This window comes from Kryptolebias marmoratus, linkage group LG3 (assembly GCF_001649575.2).
Source record: "Kryptolebias marmoratus isolate JLee-2015 linkage group LG3, ASM164957v2, whole genome shotgun sequence".
Taxonomy (NCBI): domain Eukaryota; kingdom Metazoa; phylum Chordata; class Actinopteri; order Cyprinodontiformes; family Rivulidae; genus Kryptolebias; species Kryptolebias marmoratus.
The window spans coordinates 15,132,613-15,147,836 of record NC_051432.1 but is presented as its reverse complement, the minus strand read 5'-3'; the positions used below and the strand labels follow the sequence as shown (position 1 = coordinate 15,147,836).

Genomic DNA, 15,224 nt, shown 5'->3' with positions numbered 1-15,224 from the left:
CACACGCCCCCCACACGCAGGCTGCTGAGTGCAATCAAACCAGGGCTGGTCAAGAAGATCAACAGACTGCCCACCCCCATCGCCGGGCTGGTAAGGAGACACTCTGCAGTGTGTGTGTGACGTTCAGCTCATTAAAGCACCCCGTTCGTCTGTGATAAACTGTGGGCCCCTGGTGTTTTCTTCTAGGACAACCTGTCAGTCTTCCTGCGGGGCTGTGAGGAGTTGGGCCTGAAGGGCTCCCAGCTGTTTGACCCGGGGGATTTACAGGACACATCTATACGCGCTAACCTCAAGTAAATAACTCGTTGTGTGCGGATATGTTCGTGTGTGTGTGGCTTTATGTTTCATTGTATGTCTAATTAAGAGATATTGTAGCATAAATAACACACATCGCTCTCATTAGGGACTCTGACTGCAGCCGCAAACTAAAAAATGTAAGTTGCTTTTTCTTGCCTTTGCATTACCCTTCTCGGTAATATGTGTGGTACTTAGTAACATGAACCAAAAGTTGTACCTGCGTGTGTCAGGTGCTGAACACGGTGTTCTGGCTCGGGAAGGCTGCCAGCGGCTGCGCCTCCTACAGCGGCCCCACTCTCAACCTCAAGGAGTTCGAAGGGCTTCTGGCTCAGATGAAGGTGGTGAGTGAACTCTCCGCAATCGGTTTCATACGTGCACCGCAGCCCTGCAGCCTTCGGGTGAAGATGCAGATGTCTGACTGAAGCAAAGCGGACATTTTGTTGACTTACAGACTCCTTTAATACGTCAAATCATCGAAACCCTGCCACCTTTGTGCTTGTCCTACGTGTCACTTCCAAGGTTTTATCGCCCACCTCCAAAAAGCGACGGCAGACAGTAATAGTTTTTACCCGTGTCTGTTTGCATCTGTTTGTGTCTCTGTCTGTTCCTGTAATCGTTTGGTAAATTTATTGAAATTTTGCAAAAAATGTGCAGCTATAAGCGATTTACTTTTTGCAGTCAGCCCAATTCAATATGGCTGCCACAACCAGCCGAACTTAAAAAACAAAACACAAACATGAAACAGTCAGTTTTACAGATATTGAGCTAAAATTTGGTGTGCTGTGGCTTTGTTCAGATTTTATGTGTGACAAAAAAAATGGAAAGGAACAATGTAAGAGCCGTGAGGAAGAGGATGTAGATAGTGGTGTGGAGGAGGTGCAGCAGATGGATCTGTGAGTTTCCTGTCATTATTGGGCGACGGCGGAGATCACACGGACGACCTGTTTATGCTCCACTGCAGGTTTATACAGTTCAGCTCTGCTACCTCTGTGTGACGTTCATATCAAAAGGTTTCTTAAACAAGGCCAGAGTAAACTCATGTAACTCATTTCTGTTTAAATAATAACAACAGATAATAGGTACTAATACTGATAAAGGTTTCACACTTTGCTTTCAAGGAGCCAAATATTCTCATAAGCTTTTAAAGTAATCATGATCAACAATTGTCCTAAACGATTTCTTTGGACTTGGTTTTCACTCATTTTAGGTCCAGTATTTGTACCTGACTGTGATGGGTTATTGTGCTTCAAAAAATGAGAAAAGAGGACGAAAGAAGAAGTGTCTGGACTAAAAAGAAATATCTACAGCAGGTCAACGGGACCAGGAAGTCGTGTCCATCCAAAGATGCGTCATCTTTCAGTTTATCATCGACTGTATTACAAGTTTTCAGTGAATAGCGCCACTTAGAGAAGTATTTTTATTGATGCAAAAATACAGTTTTATATCCATCAAGCTGATATCGTTGTTGATTTTAATAAATTCAACTAAAATAATGGGAACAAATTGTGTCGTTGTGAAAGGCTGGTGGAAACAAAGTGCATCATGATCCAATTTAAAACTGGTTTTCACATTTTCTCTTACTGAATAATCTTTTAACTCAGAGCCTTTTTTTGCCTGAATGATGTGTAGATCAGAGTTAAGAGGCTTAAAAAGAACAAACACACAATAAACATCTGAAAGTGGTCAGGTACTGGACTGAAAATGATTTAATGAGCAGCCTTTGAAAAGGCTTCAGAACAATCATTTACAAATACATTACACTGAAACTGAAGATTTGTTTTGCCGTAATTAAAAGAGTAAACATCCCTTTAAAAGTTTATAAGAAAGTCTGGCTTCTTGGGAGCAAAATAAGCTTTTTTTCCCCCTACCTTACATGGTTTGAATAATCCACTGCTGTGTGTTGTTTGTGAGCGCAGGAGAGTGAGGAGGGAGGGGACAGTCTTCAGCAGCGCAGCGTTAGAGACAGTGGCTATGACTGCTGGGACTCGGAGAGGAGCGAGTCTCTCTCTCCACCACGGCACACTCGAGACAACTCCCTGGACAGGTGAGACGTCGATCAGCCAAAACGCTCACACTCGTACGCCATCATAAATATTCCCGTCAACACAGAGTGAGCACTTTTATTTAAATGAATGTGTGACTTTGGCTTTTAGTTTGACAACTCCTGATATGTTTTCTGTCCGGTTTTTCACAGCCTGGATTCTTTTGGCTCCCGCTCCCAGCAAAGTCCTTCTCCTGACGTAGTGAATCGAGGCAACAGCGACGGTCGGTTCTCTGAAATTTCTCTCTTTGTTTTTGAACTTAGAAACTTGAGACGGCTTCTTGCTGCGTCCAGTCTTTATGTGCAATTTCTTTCCTAATGCACAAACGTGAGGTTGGTGGTAACATTCCTCTCAGCTTTTTTAAAAAAGAAAGTACAAAAGTGTGGAGCTACCCCTTTAAATAGAAAACTATTCATCCACGAATAGACGGACTGCTGTTCTTCAGCATGTCGAGGTTTTAACCTTGGTATAAGGTGACCGATCGGAGTGTCTGTGGACAACAGCTGAACTTTACTGCCTGGGTGTGTGTGTGTCTCTGGGTGTGTGTGTGTGTGTGTGTGTGTGGGTCCTCAGAAGCATCAAATGTTGGTCTAAGTAGCGATCACCAGAGATTTGGAGCTGGGACACAGATTGAGCTCAACATTTTACCTGTTTAAAGTTGACGTGTGTGTGTGTGTGGGTTGTGTTTTACTCAGGGCATCAATAACATCCTGTTTGTGTTGTTTTGTGATGAGAATAATATTTATAAACATCAAAGGGATTTAAATAAACAACGTCCCAGAGGTAGGAAAAGCCTCATTTCCCAACATCCCCCGCAGGTAATAAAGGAAATGAGCCACTAAAAATCAAATAATATAAACAATGGTTTTACTCTTCCCTTTGTCTGCCTGTTAGGTACACATTTGATCGCTCAGTTGATATTTTCACAGATTTTATACTTGTAGAAGGCACAATGAATGATTGCCTCCCTCCTCCCTTTAAGGTGTGACCTAATAGTACAGTAATTGTGGTTTTGAATAGCAAGCTTTAGAGGGAAAAAACAGATATGTGCCTAGTTTTATCTCAAGAATTGGAAACATTTATAAATTGTGCTTTTTTTTTTTAAGAAAAAAGGCTTTTGTTTATTTTCCAATAAATGTCAAACCTTTAATACAGTGGTCCATATTTATCACCAGAAAACAGCTTTCGTGCTTCATTTTTTTGGTACTTTTGCTTTTCTCTAAAAGCTCATGTTCATCACATAAGGCAAGCTGGAGTTGGTACAATCCAGGCTGATTCAGTTTTGTTTTCTTTACACTCTCTTAAAGTTGTGCACTTCTATTTTTTTGCGCATGTTGTTTGGTTTTAATTTGTTCTTGGGCAGCACTTTGCTTTTGTTTTAAATCTGCTATGAATAAACTGAAGAGAATGTGTTTGTGATTGTAATGTGCAGGCGTATTATGCTTTAAGATGTCCAGTTTAATACAGACTGCACGACTGCAGGTGGAAAGTGGGTCCTGTATATTTGTAGTGGTTGATAAAAAAAAAAAAATATATATATATATATTAACAACCCTCTGACTTTCACTGTTCTTTGACGCCCAGGGCGATGCAGCGACTCGGAGGCTGATGCATCCGGCAGGAAGCCAGATGTGAGGAAGGATGACATGTTGGCCAGAAGGACTGCCAGCAGTGAATCAAGATGCTCCGTTCCCTTTAACCAGTTTCTTCCTAACCGAACCAACGCCAGCTCCTACATCCCTGCTCCGCGACGGAAACAACACACAGAAGAGATAGAGCAACGGAGGTAATAATCAGAGAACGTTAAATAATATTGTGGAACTGTGGCGATTTTTTTCCCCTAACTATGAAAACAAAAGGTTAAAAAAAAGAGGTAACACGAATGTCAACATGGAGTCTACTCCCCTAATCTTTCCCTGCCGTTACGCACCACTCCGCAGCCACCCTCGAGCCGCTCAGGAGCAAAGCAAAAGAGGTGGACTGCACAACAAACCCCCCAAGACTGTCACTTGGGCGCCCGAGAACAATGGCGAAAAAGTAAAACAGGTAGAGGACATGGAGGTGTTGGAGCAGAGGAGGTTGCAGAAGCTGGAGAAGGCAGGAATTAAAGTACTTCCTGCTGCCGTTCGCTACATCAGGTCAGGGTGGACGGGCATGAGATCTGCTGCTGCTGCTGCTGCTGTGGTGCTCGACTGCTTTGTTTGTGCTCACTAACAAGACGTTGTGTTGGAAAACTGGTGGTCTGTGCTTTGTTTACGTCGATGATGTGGACTCTTGGCTTTGTGAGAGTCGTTTTTGACAAGGTTTGTGTCATACTTTACATAACTAATAGATTTATTGTTGTTTGAGAGAAGCACAGAAGAGATGGTTAGCTGCTTATAATGCAGTCGAGGCTTCGGTGGACATGAATGAGCACCTACTTTGAATTGTTTAAGTCCCCTTCTTCATACAGACCTAAAGATTAATCTGAATGCAAACTAACCAACAAGACTGGCTAATAGCATGTACATTTCTTCTGGTAAACACATGATGCCACGGACAGATGATGCGTTTTATAAATCACCCTGCCGCGTCATCTCCTCTACAACTCCAGCCCTCCAATAACGGAGGAAAAAGAAGTGAAGCCAGTGTTGCCGAGCATCGTCCTTCGCTCTGAAAACGACTTTCTAAGTTCTCACAAGTCTGCATGGGACTCCCCCTCTGATGGGGAAGAGGACACGGAGAAACGGAAAGTTCCAGACGTCCTTAAGGATGACCTGGCGTCCCGACGAGTTCACCGCGGTCCCGTCGTTTCCAGGGTCCATCAGTTCCTTCCTGCTCCTGCGTGCACCAACAAAGACCGTGAGCGCTGGGAGGACATCAGACGAGCCTCACAGCGAACTCTGCAGGAGAGGGACATCAGGTTAGCTGTGTGCACAGGTGGTTTTTTTGTTTAATCCCAGTTCCTCGAACTCCTTTCTAAACTTCTCATTTTCCTGCTCTGTCTTTCTGTGGGCGCTGTTGTCGCTTGTGGGTTGGCGTGGGTGACGTATGCCACGTGACGCCTCTCTGGTGGCTCTGTGATTGGACAGCGAGAAGGAAGCGGTCCCTGACATCATAACTCGCAAAGATAACCCCTTCTTGAAGGAGGAGGAGGGGGAAAAGGAGGATGAGGGAGAAGAGGGAAAGGATAAGGTGATGCCTAATAAGCAAAATGACGACCTGGCTCGTAGGCGGGCTCAGAGTAAGCCCCTCCCTCACAGGGACGGCCCAATGAGCTTTGTTTCATCCTCCATGAGCCCGGCTGATATGCAGAAGTGGGAGAGACTCAAGATGACAGAACCAAGGTGCCCGACACACACTCTCAATCTGAGCAAACACGCCACATGTCGGTGTGTGGGGGTTTTATTTTGCCTTCATGGTTTTAAAACAGTCGTGTCGTAGTTGAAAACAAAAACGTGAAATGACAAGAATTTCCAACAACAGATTTATTCAAACCAAACATGGAATGGCCTGTTGTCCAAAAGCTTGGAGACTAATGATCATTTATTTTTGTCCTTTTGGGGATTGAACACAGAATGGGGTGCCAGGGGAAGACTAATTATTTCCAGAACCAGTTAGAAACGAGAATACCTGAAACTGTAGAAACAAAGTTTTATATAATTGCAAGAATTTAACGTGTTGCAGTGCGGTTAGAGCAGATTTAGTTTCCCGTGGACACACTTTAGCGACCATTTTCTTTTGATGTGCCAAGTTAGCTAACTTAGCCTGATGATGAAGATGTCCTCTATGACTCCGTGAACTTTTACCATAACACAACCTATGCAGCACATTATGAATAATAACGGTAATACAGTAATTTGTTTCAGCATCCAAATCAAATAAAGTGAACTATTTAGAGTACAGCTTCAAACCAGCTTAAAACACAGTGTTTATTTTTTTAATTGTTACAGTAAAATACATTAAATGGTAGACATTATGGAGCCTGTTCCATTAAAGGAACGGGTCTGGTAGGGAACAAAATAAACAAACAGTAGACTGTATTTATCAGAGCAGTAAATATGTTACTCTCTGGACGGGTCGCCGGTCCGACACACGGCCACATGGAGACAGTTAAGACAGACAACTATTCACAGTCTCACAGCCACGTTTCAGAATTAATAATAAACCAGACCTTCATGTTTTTGCTCTTTGGGAGGAAACCCAGATAAAAACACCGCACAGAAAGGCCTCAGCTGGGAGTCAAACCTGCAACCTCCTTCCTGTGAAGCAACAGAGATAACCAACTGCACTTTTACACACACACACACACACCAGTTCCACAGAATCAGGGAGGCTACATGGGGTTCGCCGTCTTTCCCAGGCACATTTCGATATGAGCTGTGGGAAGCCGAGACTGGACCACCAACTTTCCGATTAGCTCTTCCCTCCGATCCGCAGCCGTCCTTTTTATCCATTCGGTAAATAAATGACCAAATAGTTCTTTGTTCTGTAAAATGCAGAAAACAAAAATTATATACACCAGATTTTTTTTTTTTTCATCTCAAGACAACATCCTGATATTCATTGTTTTGTCTACAAACCAGAGATTCAGTTTGGTGTCCCAAACAAGCAAAGGCACAAGAAACCATTCTAATATTAAGCTTTTTTTCTTTAAAAAATACCAAATCCAGTATTTGATTACCCCATTAGTTAGGAACACATTTATTGGGGGACAGTAATTATTAACTGTATCTTTATAAACTGGTTTTACATCTGCTTGTAAATTTTTCTGGGCTGTCCCGTATGTTCTCATCTGCGTGTTTATTGTCCTTATTATTGTGCTTTTAGTTGACTCGATTCTTGTGTGACTGAATTGGAGCAGGGATTTGGCTGGTGTGTATGAGACCCTGTGTGTGTGTGTGTTTGACTGAAACAGACAAAAAAGAGGCGACTGTTGGCTGGGAGCACTGCTTCAGCTTTGTTTTTCTGCCTGTGCTGATGTCATTAGGACATGAGGAACAGGATAAAGAGTTTTTTGTGCTCTCAGAGGAGCAGCAGTGAGTAGGAAAATGTGGCTACCTACGGTGTCGTAGATAAAATGCTAAGTGTGTCCTTGTGTGCTGAAGTGTCCCGTTCTGTCCGCCCATACTTCCTGTCTCGCCCAACATTTCATCCTCATCGTTCGTTTTGTTTTCACAGTCTGATCTTCTTTCCTCATGATTTATTTTCCACCCTGTGTCTTTTTGCTCTTTCACCGGCTGTGTGTGTGCGCGCGTGTTTGCTCGTGGGCCTGTCTCCATTGGTGAGGCTGGATTTGCAGTGAGGATAGGCCAGCGCCTGTGTGTCAGGCTTGTCTGCAGAGAAATTATAGGAGCCCTTTCAGCGGATCAGCAAAGGCTCGACGAGGTCACAGCAAAGTTGTGACCTTTGGGGGCGTGACTGAGATCGAGCAGCCTGTAGACAAAGTCACGTCAAGGGAAGGGGAGGAGGCAGAGCTGCTTAGACGGCTCCTTTCCAAGGCAACAGTAGCCATGCCTACTATTGACCTGGGCTCCCAGCTTTCAGAGCGGGAACGCAGGTACGAACGAAGCCAAACGCAAAGACAACTTACAGCAGCGGCTCAAATCCAAAGCAGCCTGCATTAGTCTGGACCACACCGAGGAACAATAAGGCCCTTTTCTGTTGCACTGAGTTACTTAGTTGTTGCTGTCATTTTCCAGCTTCTATTACCACAGTTTGATTTACATTCTTCAGTAGTGTGAAAGCATTTTGTTTGTTTTTTTTTTGCTTGTAGTTTTGAATAATAATGCAGAAATGTATGCATAAACACAACATGAGTTTGATAAATCAGCCAGATAAAATGGCCTCACTGCTGATATATCAGCATTCACACATGTGAAAGTAACAACAGATTGCTGGAAAGGAGGATAAAATGTTGCTTTTAACAAATTTCAAACAGTTTTTCCCACGCTAAGTCGGTCTGAGAGCTCTGGCAAGAAAACGTGTAGCTTAGAACATTTTAATCACACCCACATTTTAGCCACCCGTATCCAAATATTTCTTAAGAATTAAATTAAAATGAACATAAAATGAATACTTTATGTAGTTCTTTGAAAATACATCAGTCCTGTTTTGGTATTGAGCATGATGAAATTTGTGGCGCCGTGTTTGTTTCCTTTACGTCATTAGAGACATAAAATACTCAAAAACCTGCAAACATTTTTTTAGGCTCACTTCATTCCATTTGAGATAAAGTAAGCAGAAGGAAATGCATAATTTCTGCATTTTTGTGAGTCATTTTGCTTTTTCCACCTGAGATATTTATATTTTTTAGATTTTGTAGAAGTGTAATTGAATCACTTGATTTGGTATTTCTTTTCAGTCTGTGTTCTGAACGTTGGCGACTCGGTTTTCTGCACGATTAAGCCTGGATTTAATAACTATGGTTGCAACAGTTCATGAGCATCAGTTCCTCATCTGTATTGCTGTGGTTTGTGCTTCATGCGGACACGTCAGCAGCCACGCAGACGAAGCCGAGCCTTGTCAAAGTACCCCGCCCCCTGCGGACCTCCACCCCTGGACCCTCAGGGCCCCCTTTTCTGCCGCTGAGCTGGATGCTCGTCTCGCTCAGTACGAGCAGAGAACGGAGGATGAGGATGAGGAGGAGGAGGAAGAGGAGAGAATCCCAGACCTTCAGAAAGATGACATGATGGCGAGGAGGACAGGTGTTTTCCAGAAACAAACACCGGCTGCAGTGAATCCTGCCCGTTTCCTGCCTCTGCCTGGCTCTAAGAAGCGCTGCACGCCAGGCGAGGTCACCACAGACGCTGCGCCGCGCAGCAAAAAACAAGTGCAGGCAGAGAGGAAGAAGGAGCTGGGTGACAGGTGGGCTGATATTTAACTTTCAGTGTTTTTACCACAAGCTCAGAGTTGTTTGCTCCTTCAGGGAAATGTCCCTACTTGGTGTTTAGTTATTTCAGTTTTAGACTTTTCTGCCTTAGATTGGATCATCTGCATCCACGAGTTCCTAGGGAAACGCCTCAGGCACCTGAGTTGACAGCGATCCAATCAACGCCTCACGTGGCAGGCGAGCAGGATGACAGCGAGGATGAATATGGTGAAAACGAGCCTGTGCCTGACCTGGAGAAAGATGACATGATGGCTCGAAGGACCAGAAGCTTCCAAAAAGCGAGCGAGGTTAAAGCTAATCAGTGCTTCAATCAGTTCCTGCCTGTTCCTGGGTCAGTCAAACACAACATCAGCCCGGCACCCGCTGCGACGCAGCCACGCAGCTGGCCCAAACTCGAGGAAGACCCACACAGAGACAGGTACTTACAGTGCTCTCGTGAAGACGGGGGGCATGGCGTTAGTCAGCTGCTGCAGCTAACTAAGGAAAGCTTTACAGGAAGGATGGAGCTTTGATCTTGAAACACTAACATCAGTTCGGTTTCGCTTTGGGTGGTGTGTGTTGTTATTCTGGTTTCCTGCTGCACGTTTGGATACCTTTGACTAAATACTTGATGTGGATTTATTTGTCTGAAAGGACCAGTTGCCTTGGATTTGATTCTTCCATCTCTGATCTCAAGACTGACTCGGTTTGTGCTTCGTTTGGACTAAGTTGTTATTTCCTCCAGCTTTTGACGACTAACTCTGGCTTTGTTTGACGTGATTTTGGTTGTTGAGTATGAAGCTGCAGCGTGGTTTTGGTTTTTTTTTGTATTTATTGTGCAAATTATGGTGGGTTCACAAACAAGCTGCTGCTCTTTTTAAGTAAAACTTTGAGGGTTACTTCACTCAGATATCATTAAAAAAAAACTTTAGTGTTTAAAACTAAATATTCAGTGATTATCTTGTTAATTTTATGAACAGAATTGTGTGATTTATTCTTGATTTTAGGGTTTAGAAACACCACTAATAAGCTCATTTCAACCAAGATGATATAAATATTCCTCACGTATGTTGGCTTGCCTGAGGATAAACTCCACATTTTGAATAAATCTGCAGTGTGGCCTGTATAAAAGAATCTAGGTTACGCACCGCTTCTGTTTTTTCATTGGAACGTTACAAGACATTGCTGAAGAAATGCAGGTTTTAGGTGTTTTGTTTTTGAAGTTTGTGAGGGTTGAAAAAATGACAAGGTGAAACAATCAAACAGTGAGAGTTTAAAGCATTTATGATGATTTAAAAAGAAAAATCAGAACAGTGTATTGAGAGAAGAAACTTGTAATGTTGAAACTATTTGAATATTTATCAATCTAGTCTAAAAATGTACCACTTTGCTTTTCTGTCACTGCTCTTTTCGCTCATCTCATTCAGCTGCAATCTCTAGAAACTCTTACACTCAACTTATTAAGCACCAAACAACAGGAGGGTTCAGCTTGGTGAGCATAATGAAGCCTTAAACAGTGCAGGGGGCAGATGTTTGCCTCTAGAGATTGTAGAAAACAAAACAAAGTCAGCAGAAGCTGAATTTTCACTAAAGAAACACTGCAGTTAAACATTAATGTTGTTTCAGGATTACAGATACTGCAGCCGACAGCTTTGCCTTGAACTCATAATTTAAAATGATCTCAGTAAAAATAGTGTGTCCATTTTTTTTGTGAATTCTGAGTGAGCTGATTCTGAAAGTCTTGTCCTGGTAATCCTCTGGGGTCCCGCAGCAGAGCAGATCAGTGCTTTTGATTTGCCCGTTAAGCATATTTCTGGTTAATCCGGGCCTTGTCATTGGGCCGTTGTTTCAGCAGCATTGTTACCGTGGCAGCAGAACGTCAGGCCCCGCCCCTTACGGCCCCGTCCGACCCCGCGCGTCCCGGGCCGATGGCGAGGCAGGAGGAGGAGGAGGAGGAAGAGCCAGCGAAGGGAGAAACGGTGAAGGTCGCCGACCTCACTGTCAGCGGAGTCTCTGAACCCCTCCGCACGGCTCCGCTCGTGCCTCCGCCCAGTCCTCCTCCTCCTCCTCCTCCTCCTCCTCCTCCTGCTCAGATCTGGAGGGTGGAGGCAGAGACGGAAAGTCAGAAAGTGGAGGAGAAAGCTGAGGTGGAGGAGAGGAAAGAGGATGGGAAACCACAAAAGAAACCCTTTTGGCTGGAGGACGATCTACCTCCGATAATGTGAGATAAATGTTCTTAACTGTTTCTGAATATTAAGGACATGAGTCATTCAGCCCGTCTCTTTCTGTTTTACCTAATATTTTCTTCACACCTACAGTACAGCTGGAAGTATTTACCAACCAAACACTTTCCTCTAATAATATGTTCACCTCGTTGATCAAAGCTTTGAAACGAGGACTCTGATATTCACCTTCACTTCCCTCTGCTGTTGTTTTAGGGTGAGCAGACGAGTTGCTTTTCAGTTAGGCAACGAGTAAGTGTTTCTAAGTTCATCTAAGCGAGCTTCTGCATGCCAACGTCTGCATGCCAACGTCTGCATGCTGTGCACGCCACATTTCAGAAGGAATACAGATACTTATAGGCCTTTTATTGTCATTTTTGTCTCATACTGTGATGTTTTCTCTTATTTTTGTGATGCTTAAAAAGTCAAGAGTTGAGGAACACCAAGATATTTACATAAATGTGTTTGTTCAGCCTGTTCAGCTATTTGTGATTAGTAACTTTTGTTATTCCACCCCTCACAGAGGTGACAAGACTCATGTGTTTACCTGTCAGTGTCTGTCTAGCATTGTGTTTATATGTTAAAGTGAAATGTTTGTGTACAAACCTCTGTTATTGTTAATTTTCCTTAAATCCACTGCATTTTAATTATGAAATGTGTGTTTTTTTTATTACTGTGCACACAACGTTTGGAAGAGAAATAAGAAATGCATGTGAAACAAATCTAATTTGAGTTTCTCAGAGGCGGCTGGAACAAGAAGTGTACGCATTTCTGGTGTTTTTACTTTGTAGGAGTGTGAGCATGGGAGACATGGGTAACGAGGAAGAGGTGGTGGGACACCTGCCGTCGCTGAGCCAGTCCCGATACGAGCGCATGCAAGAGCAGTACAACAATTTTCTGGAAGAGGAGGACCACTGGCAGGATGTGAGGGACTTCAGGCACTGGAACAGATCGAGACATGTTTCGGGGTCAGTGTGATAACAGAACTAACGGCGTGAACCTTTTGGCAGGACCTGGCTCGCTGGAAGAACCGCCGCCGCAGCGCATCACAGGAGCTGATCAAAAAGGAGGAGGAGAGGAAGAGAATTGAGAAAAGGATGAAGGACAAAGGAGGCGATGGCAACAAGAGGAAGAGCATTAAGACCTACAAGGAGATTGTGGAGGAGAAGTAAGGCTAAGACTGCTTGAGATGGACCCCTTTGGAGTATTTCATAATTTTGTCTCAAACACAAAGAGTAATTCTTCACCCCACATGTTTTCTGTTGCTTCTGTCTTCCAGGGAGCGCAGGGAAGCTGAGCTGTGCGACGCCTACAGGAACGCAGCGACTCCGGAGGAGGCAGCGTTGGTTTTACAGCGTTACGCCCTCCGCTTCACCATCAGCGACGCAACGCTCGACAGCCTCAAACTGCCCAGGTCCACCTTGAAACCCAAACAGGACCTTGATCGGGCAGAGCGGGAGCACGAGCTCGCGTCACCCGATACTGACTCGGAGATGCTGGGACAACCGCACAAACCAGATCTGAGTGTTACAATAAACCAGAAAGAGGAACACGCACAACCTGAAGACATGGAGACAGATCCAACCCACGAAGAAGAGAAGTCCAGTGCCATCTCCGCCAGCTCCACAGCACCTGACAGCTCCCCCTCGATGGAAACGAACTCGCTAAACGTGCCACCTGAGTCGGTACATCATCAGGAGACTCGGCCGACAGAGTCGCCACCTGCGCCGCGGAAACAGCCGACTACAGAAGAGCCACGAGCCCAGACCAAAGACGCCTCGCCTCAGACAGCACAAGCGCAGCTGCAACCTGAACGCGTGATCCCCTCCCCTCCATCCGCGCCCTCCAGACCTCTCCCCCTGCTGGTAGCCAAGCCCTACTGCCAGCCCAGGAGCACCACCTCTGGACACAAACCCGTCAAGGTAAAGACCCACAGCAGTCGGTCAGACCAGTCCCTGCAGTTCACCGGAGCTCATATTCTCAGAAGCTGCTCTCAGCTTTGTGTAAGTTCAGCTTCACGTTAACCACTGACATCTGAAAACAGAGAAATGATCAACCTGAGGACATCTAATGCAAATAATGTTCTTTTTCTGCTATTGACAGAGTTAATTATTGATGAAACGTCTGACTTGCTTCTCTTTCACACATCAAATCTGATCAGATGTATTCTGAAATAGTTCTTTTCTAGTTGTATTCATGTCTCTAAACAGGTTGATTTTATCTTCACTTCATAATTTAAGAGGCATACCTTTGTGGACAATTAAACTTAACATCAATATTCTCATAAAAAAAACATTTTACTTAAATGTTCTCTTCACTTTAAGTTGTATAAAGTGCTCCAGAAACACTGTAGTCTAAAACTACAGTAGTAAATAATAAGTTATCAAGATTTATGGCCTTCGGAGTCCTGAGCTTTGCCTGTGAGTCCTCTTATTAAACATTAATGATCTTTCTGTATCTTTAATATATTATATTTTATGCCCTGCAATATAAATGTAAGACAGGTAAAGGCTTTATAAATCTATTTCTTTACAGCTGTGACTCCAGATGTTGGCACCGTTGAGGCTAACAGTAATCGTTAACTACAGAAACATGTTTCAGTGTGAACGTTGGAGTCTGAAGGAGTTTGCTGACGAAGCTGAAACTGTGTCCTTACTGCCAAAAGAAGCAGAACACTAGCTAAAAGCTAAAAGTAGCAAAAAACTAACTAAAAGCTAAAATCTGCAGAAGAAGACAAAAACAGAGGAAAATATGTTGAAGCAGATTTGAAAAACAATGTTTTTGAAGGAACTGAAGAGATCTCAGTGTATTTCCTTGGGGAAAAAATTTGTAAATAAAGTTAAATATTTTGAAAAGTAAAGAAATTACAAAAGGCAGAAGTCATAGCACCCGTCTCCTGAATGAGCTGAACAATTTGATGTATGAATGACTAAAATAGCACACAGTTAGCAGAAGTAGTTAGATTGTAAAAACAACGTGCAGAAATATAAAAACAACAACATATATATATATATAACTTTATTTGCACTCACTTCTATAAGTCTTTTAATCTACTTCTTAAATGAGTTTTTAAGTCTATATAAAATAGATCACTAATAATAAATGCTAAATGAGGTGTTGAAGTTAACGCGCTACTTCTGTCTGCATCATGTTCAGCTGGACGGGTTGGTGCGGGTAAACGGAGAGGCGACGGAGGATTTCCCCTCGCCGCGGGACATGCTGCAGGAAAACAAAGACGTTTCCTCCGAGCGCACGGAGAGAAACGACCCCCCTAGGGAAGCTGTGGAAAAGCCAAGCGCCGCGGAGCAGCCAGCGCCTCCGCAGCCGGAAAAGTCGGCGTCGTTTCCAGGCTCTGCTATCAGCTCGTTGATCGGAGGCCGAAACTGTATCATCACGACTACGATTGTGACAGAGCTCACCCAGACCCGCGTGGAGCCGCTTCACCCAGACGCCCAGAGCAAAGAACAGGTCAGTGTCAGATTATTTATAGATTATTATTAGATTTACAGATTATTTTTAGACCATGCAGGTTGGACCAGAGTGCTGCAAAATAACCAAACAGATGAAGGTTATAATGGCACGTTATAAGACAACATGTCCCATTTAAATGGTAAATTACCTTCACTTGTATAGCACCTTATCTAGTCCAAGGACCCTAAAGCTACAGGTGCTGGTCATAAAATTAGAATATCATGAAAAAGTAGATTGATTTCAGTAATTCCATTTAAAAAGTGAAACTTGTATATTATATTCATACATTACATACAAACTCATATATTTCAAATGTTTATTTCGTTTAATTTTGATGATTAC

At 43.5% G+C, this 15,224-nt stretch overlaps 1 protein-coding gene across 9 annotated transcripts in view; it reads left to right on the top strand.

The window, feature by feature from the left end:
- Positions 1-15,224, top strand: part of LOC108230159 (LIM and calponin homology domains-containing protein 1) — a 30,482-nt gene that overhangs the window by 8,674 nt on the left and 6,584 nt on the right. For 3 of the 9 annotated variants that reach the window (XM_017406184.3, XM_017406175.3, XM_017406149.3), the window contains exons 3-21: positions 21-90; positions 187-293; positions 404-434; positions 528-638; positions 2,214-2,341; positions 2,492-2,562; positions 3,924-4,125; positions 4,280-4,477; positions 4,933-5,241; positions 5,411-5,665; positions 7,621-7,878; positions 8,817-9,185; positions 9,302-9,628; positions 11,042-11,410; positions 11,628-11,663; positions 12,203-12,335; positions 12,422-12,579; positions 12,691-13,333; positions 14,568-14,879. In XM_017406184.3, coding sequence (XP_017261673.1) covers positions 21-90; positions 187-293; positions 404-434; positions 528-638; positions 2,214-2,341; positions 2,492-2,562; positions 3,924-4,125; positions 4,280-4,477; positions 4,933-5,241; positions 5,411-5,665; positions 7,621-7,878; positions 8,817-9,185; positions 9,302-9,628; positions 11,042-11,410; positions 11,628-11,663; positions 12,203-12,335; positions 12,422-12,579; positions 12,691-13,333; positions 14,568-14,879 — 4,087 coding nt within the window. The remainder of the gene's footprint in view (positions 1-20; positions 91-186; positions 294-403; positions 435-527; positions 639-2,213; positions 2,342-2,491; positions 2,563-3,923; positions 4,126-4,279; positions 4,478-4,932; positions 5,242-5,410; positions 5,666-7,620; positions 7,879-8,816; positions 9,186-9,301; positions 9,629-11,041; positions 11,411-11,627; positions 11,664-12,202; positions 12,336-12,421; positions 12,580-12,690; positions 13,334-14,567; positions 14,880-15,224) is intronic. The other 6 variants (XM_017406167.3, XM_017406158.3, XM_037974722.1 and 3 more) reach the window with 6 other exon arrangements.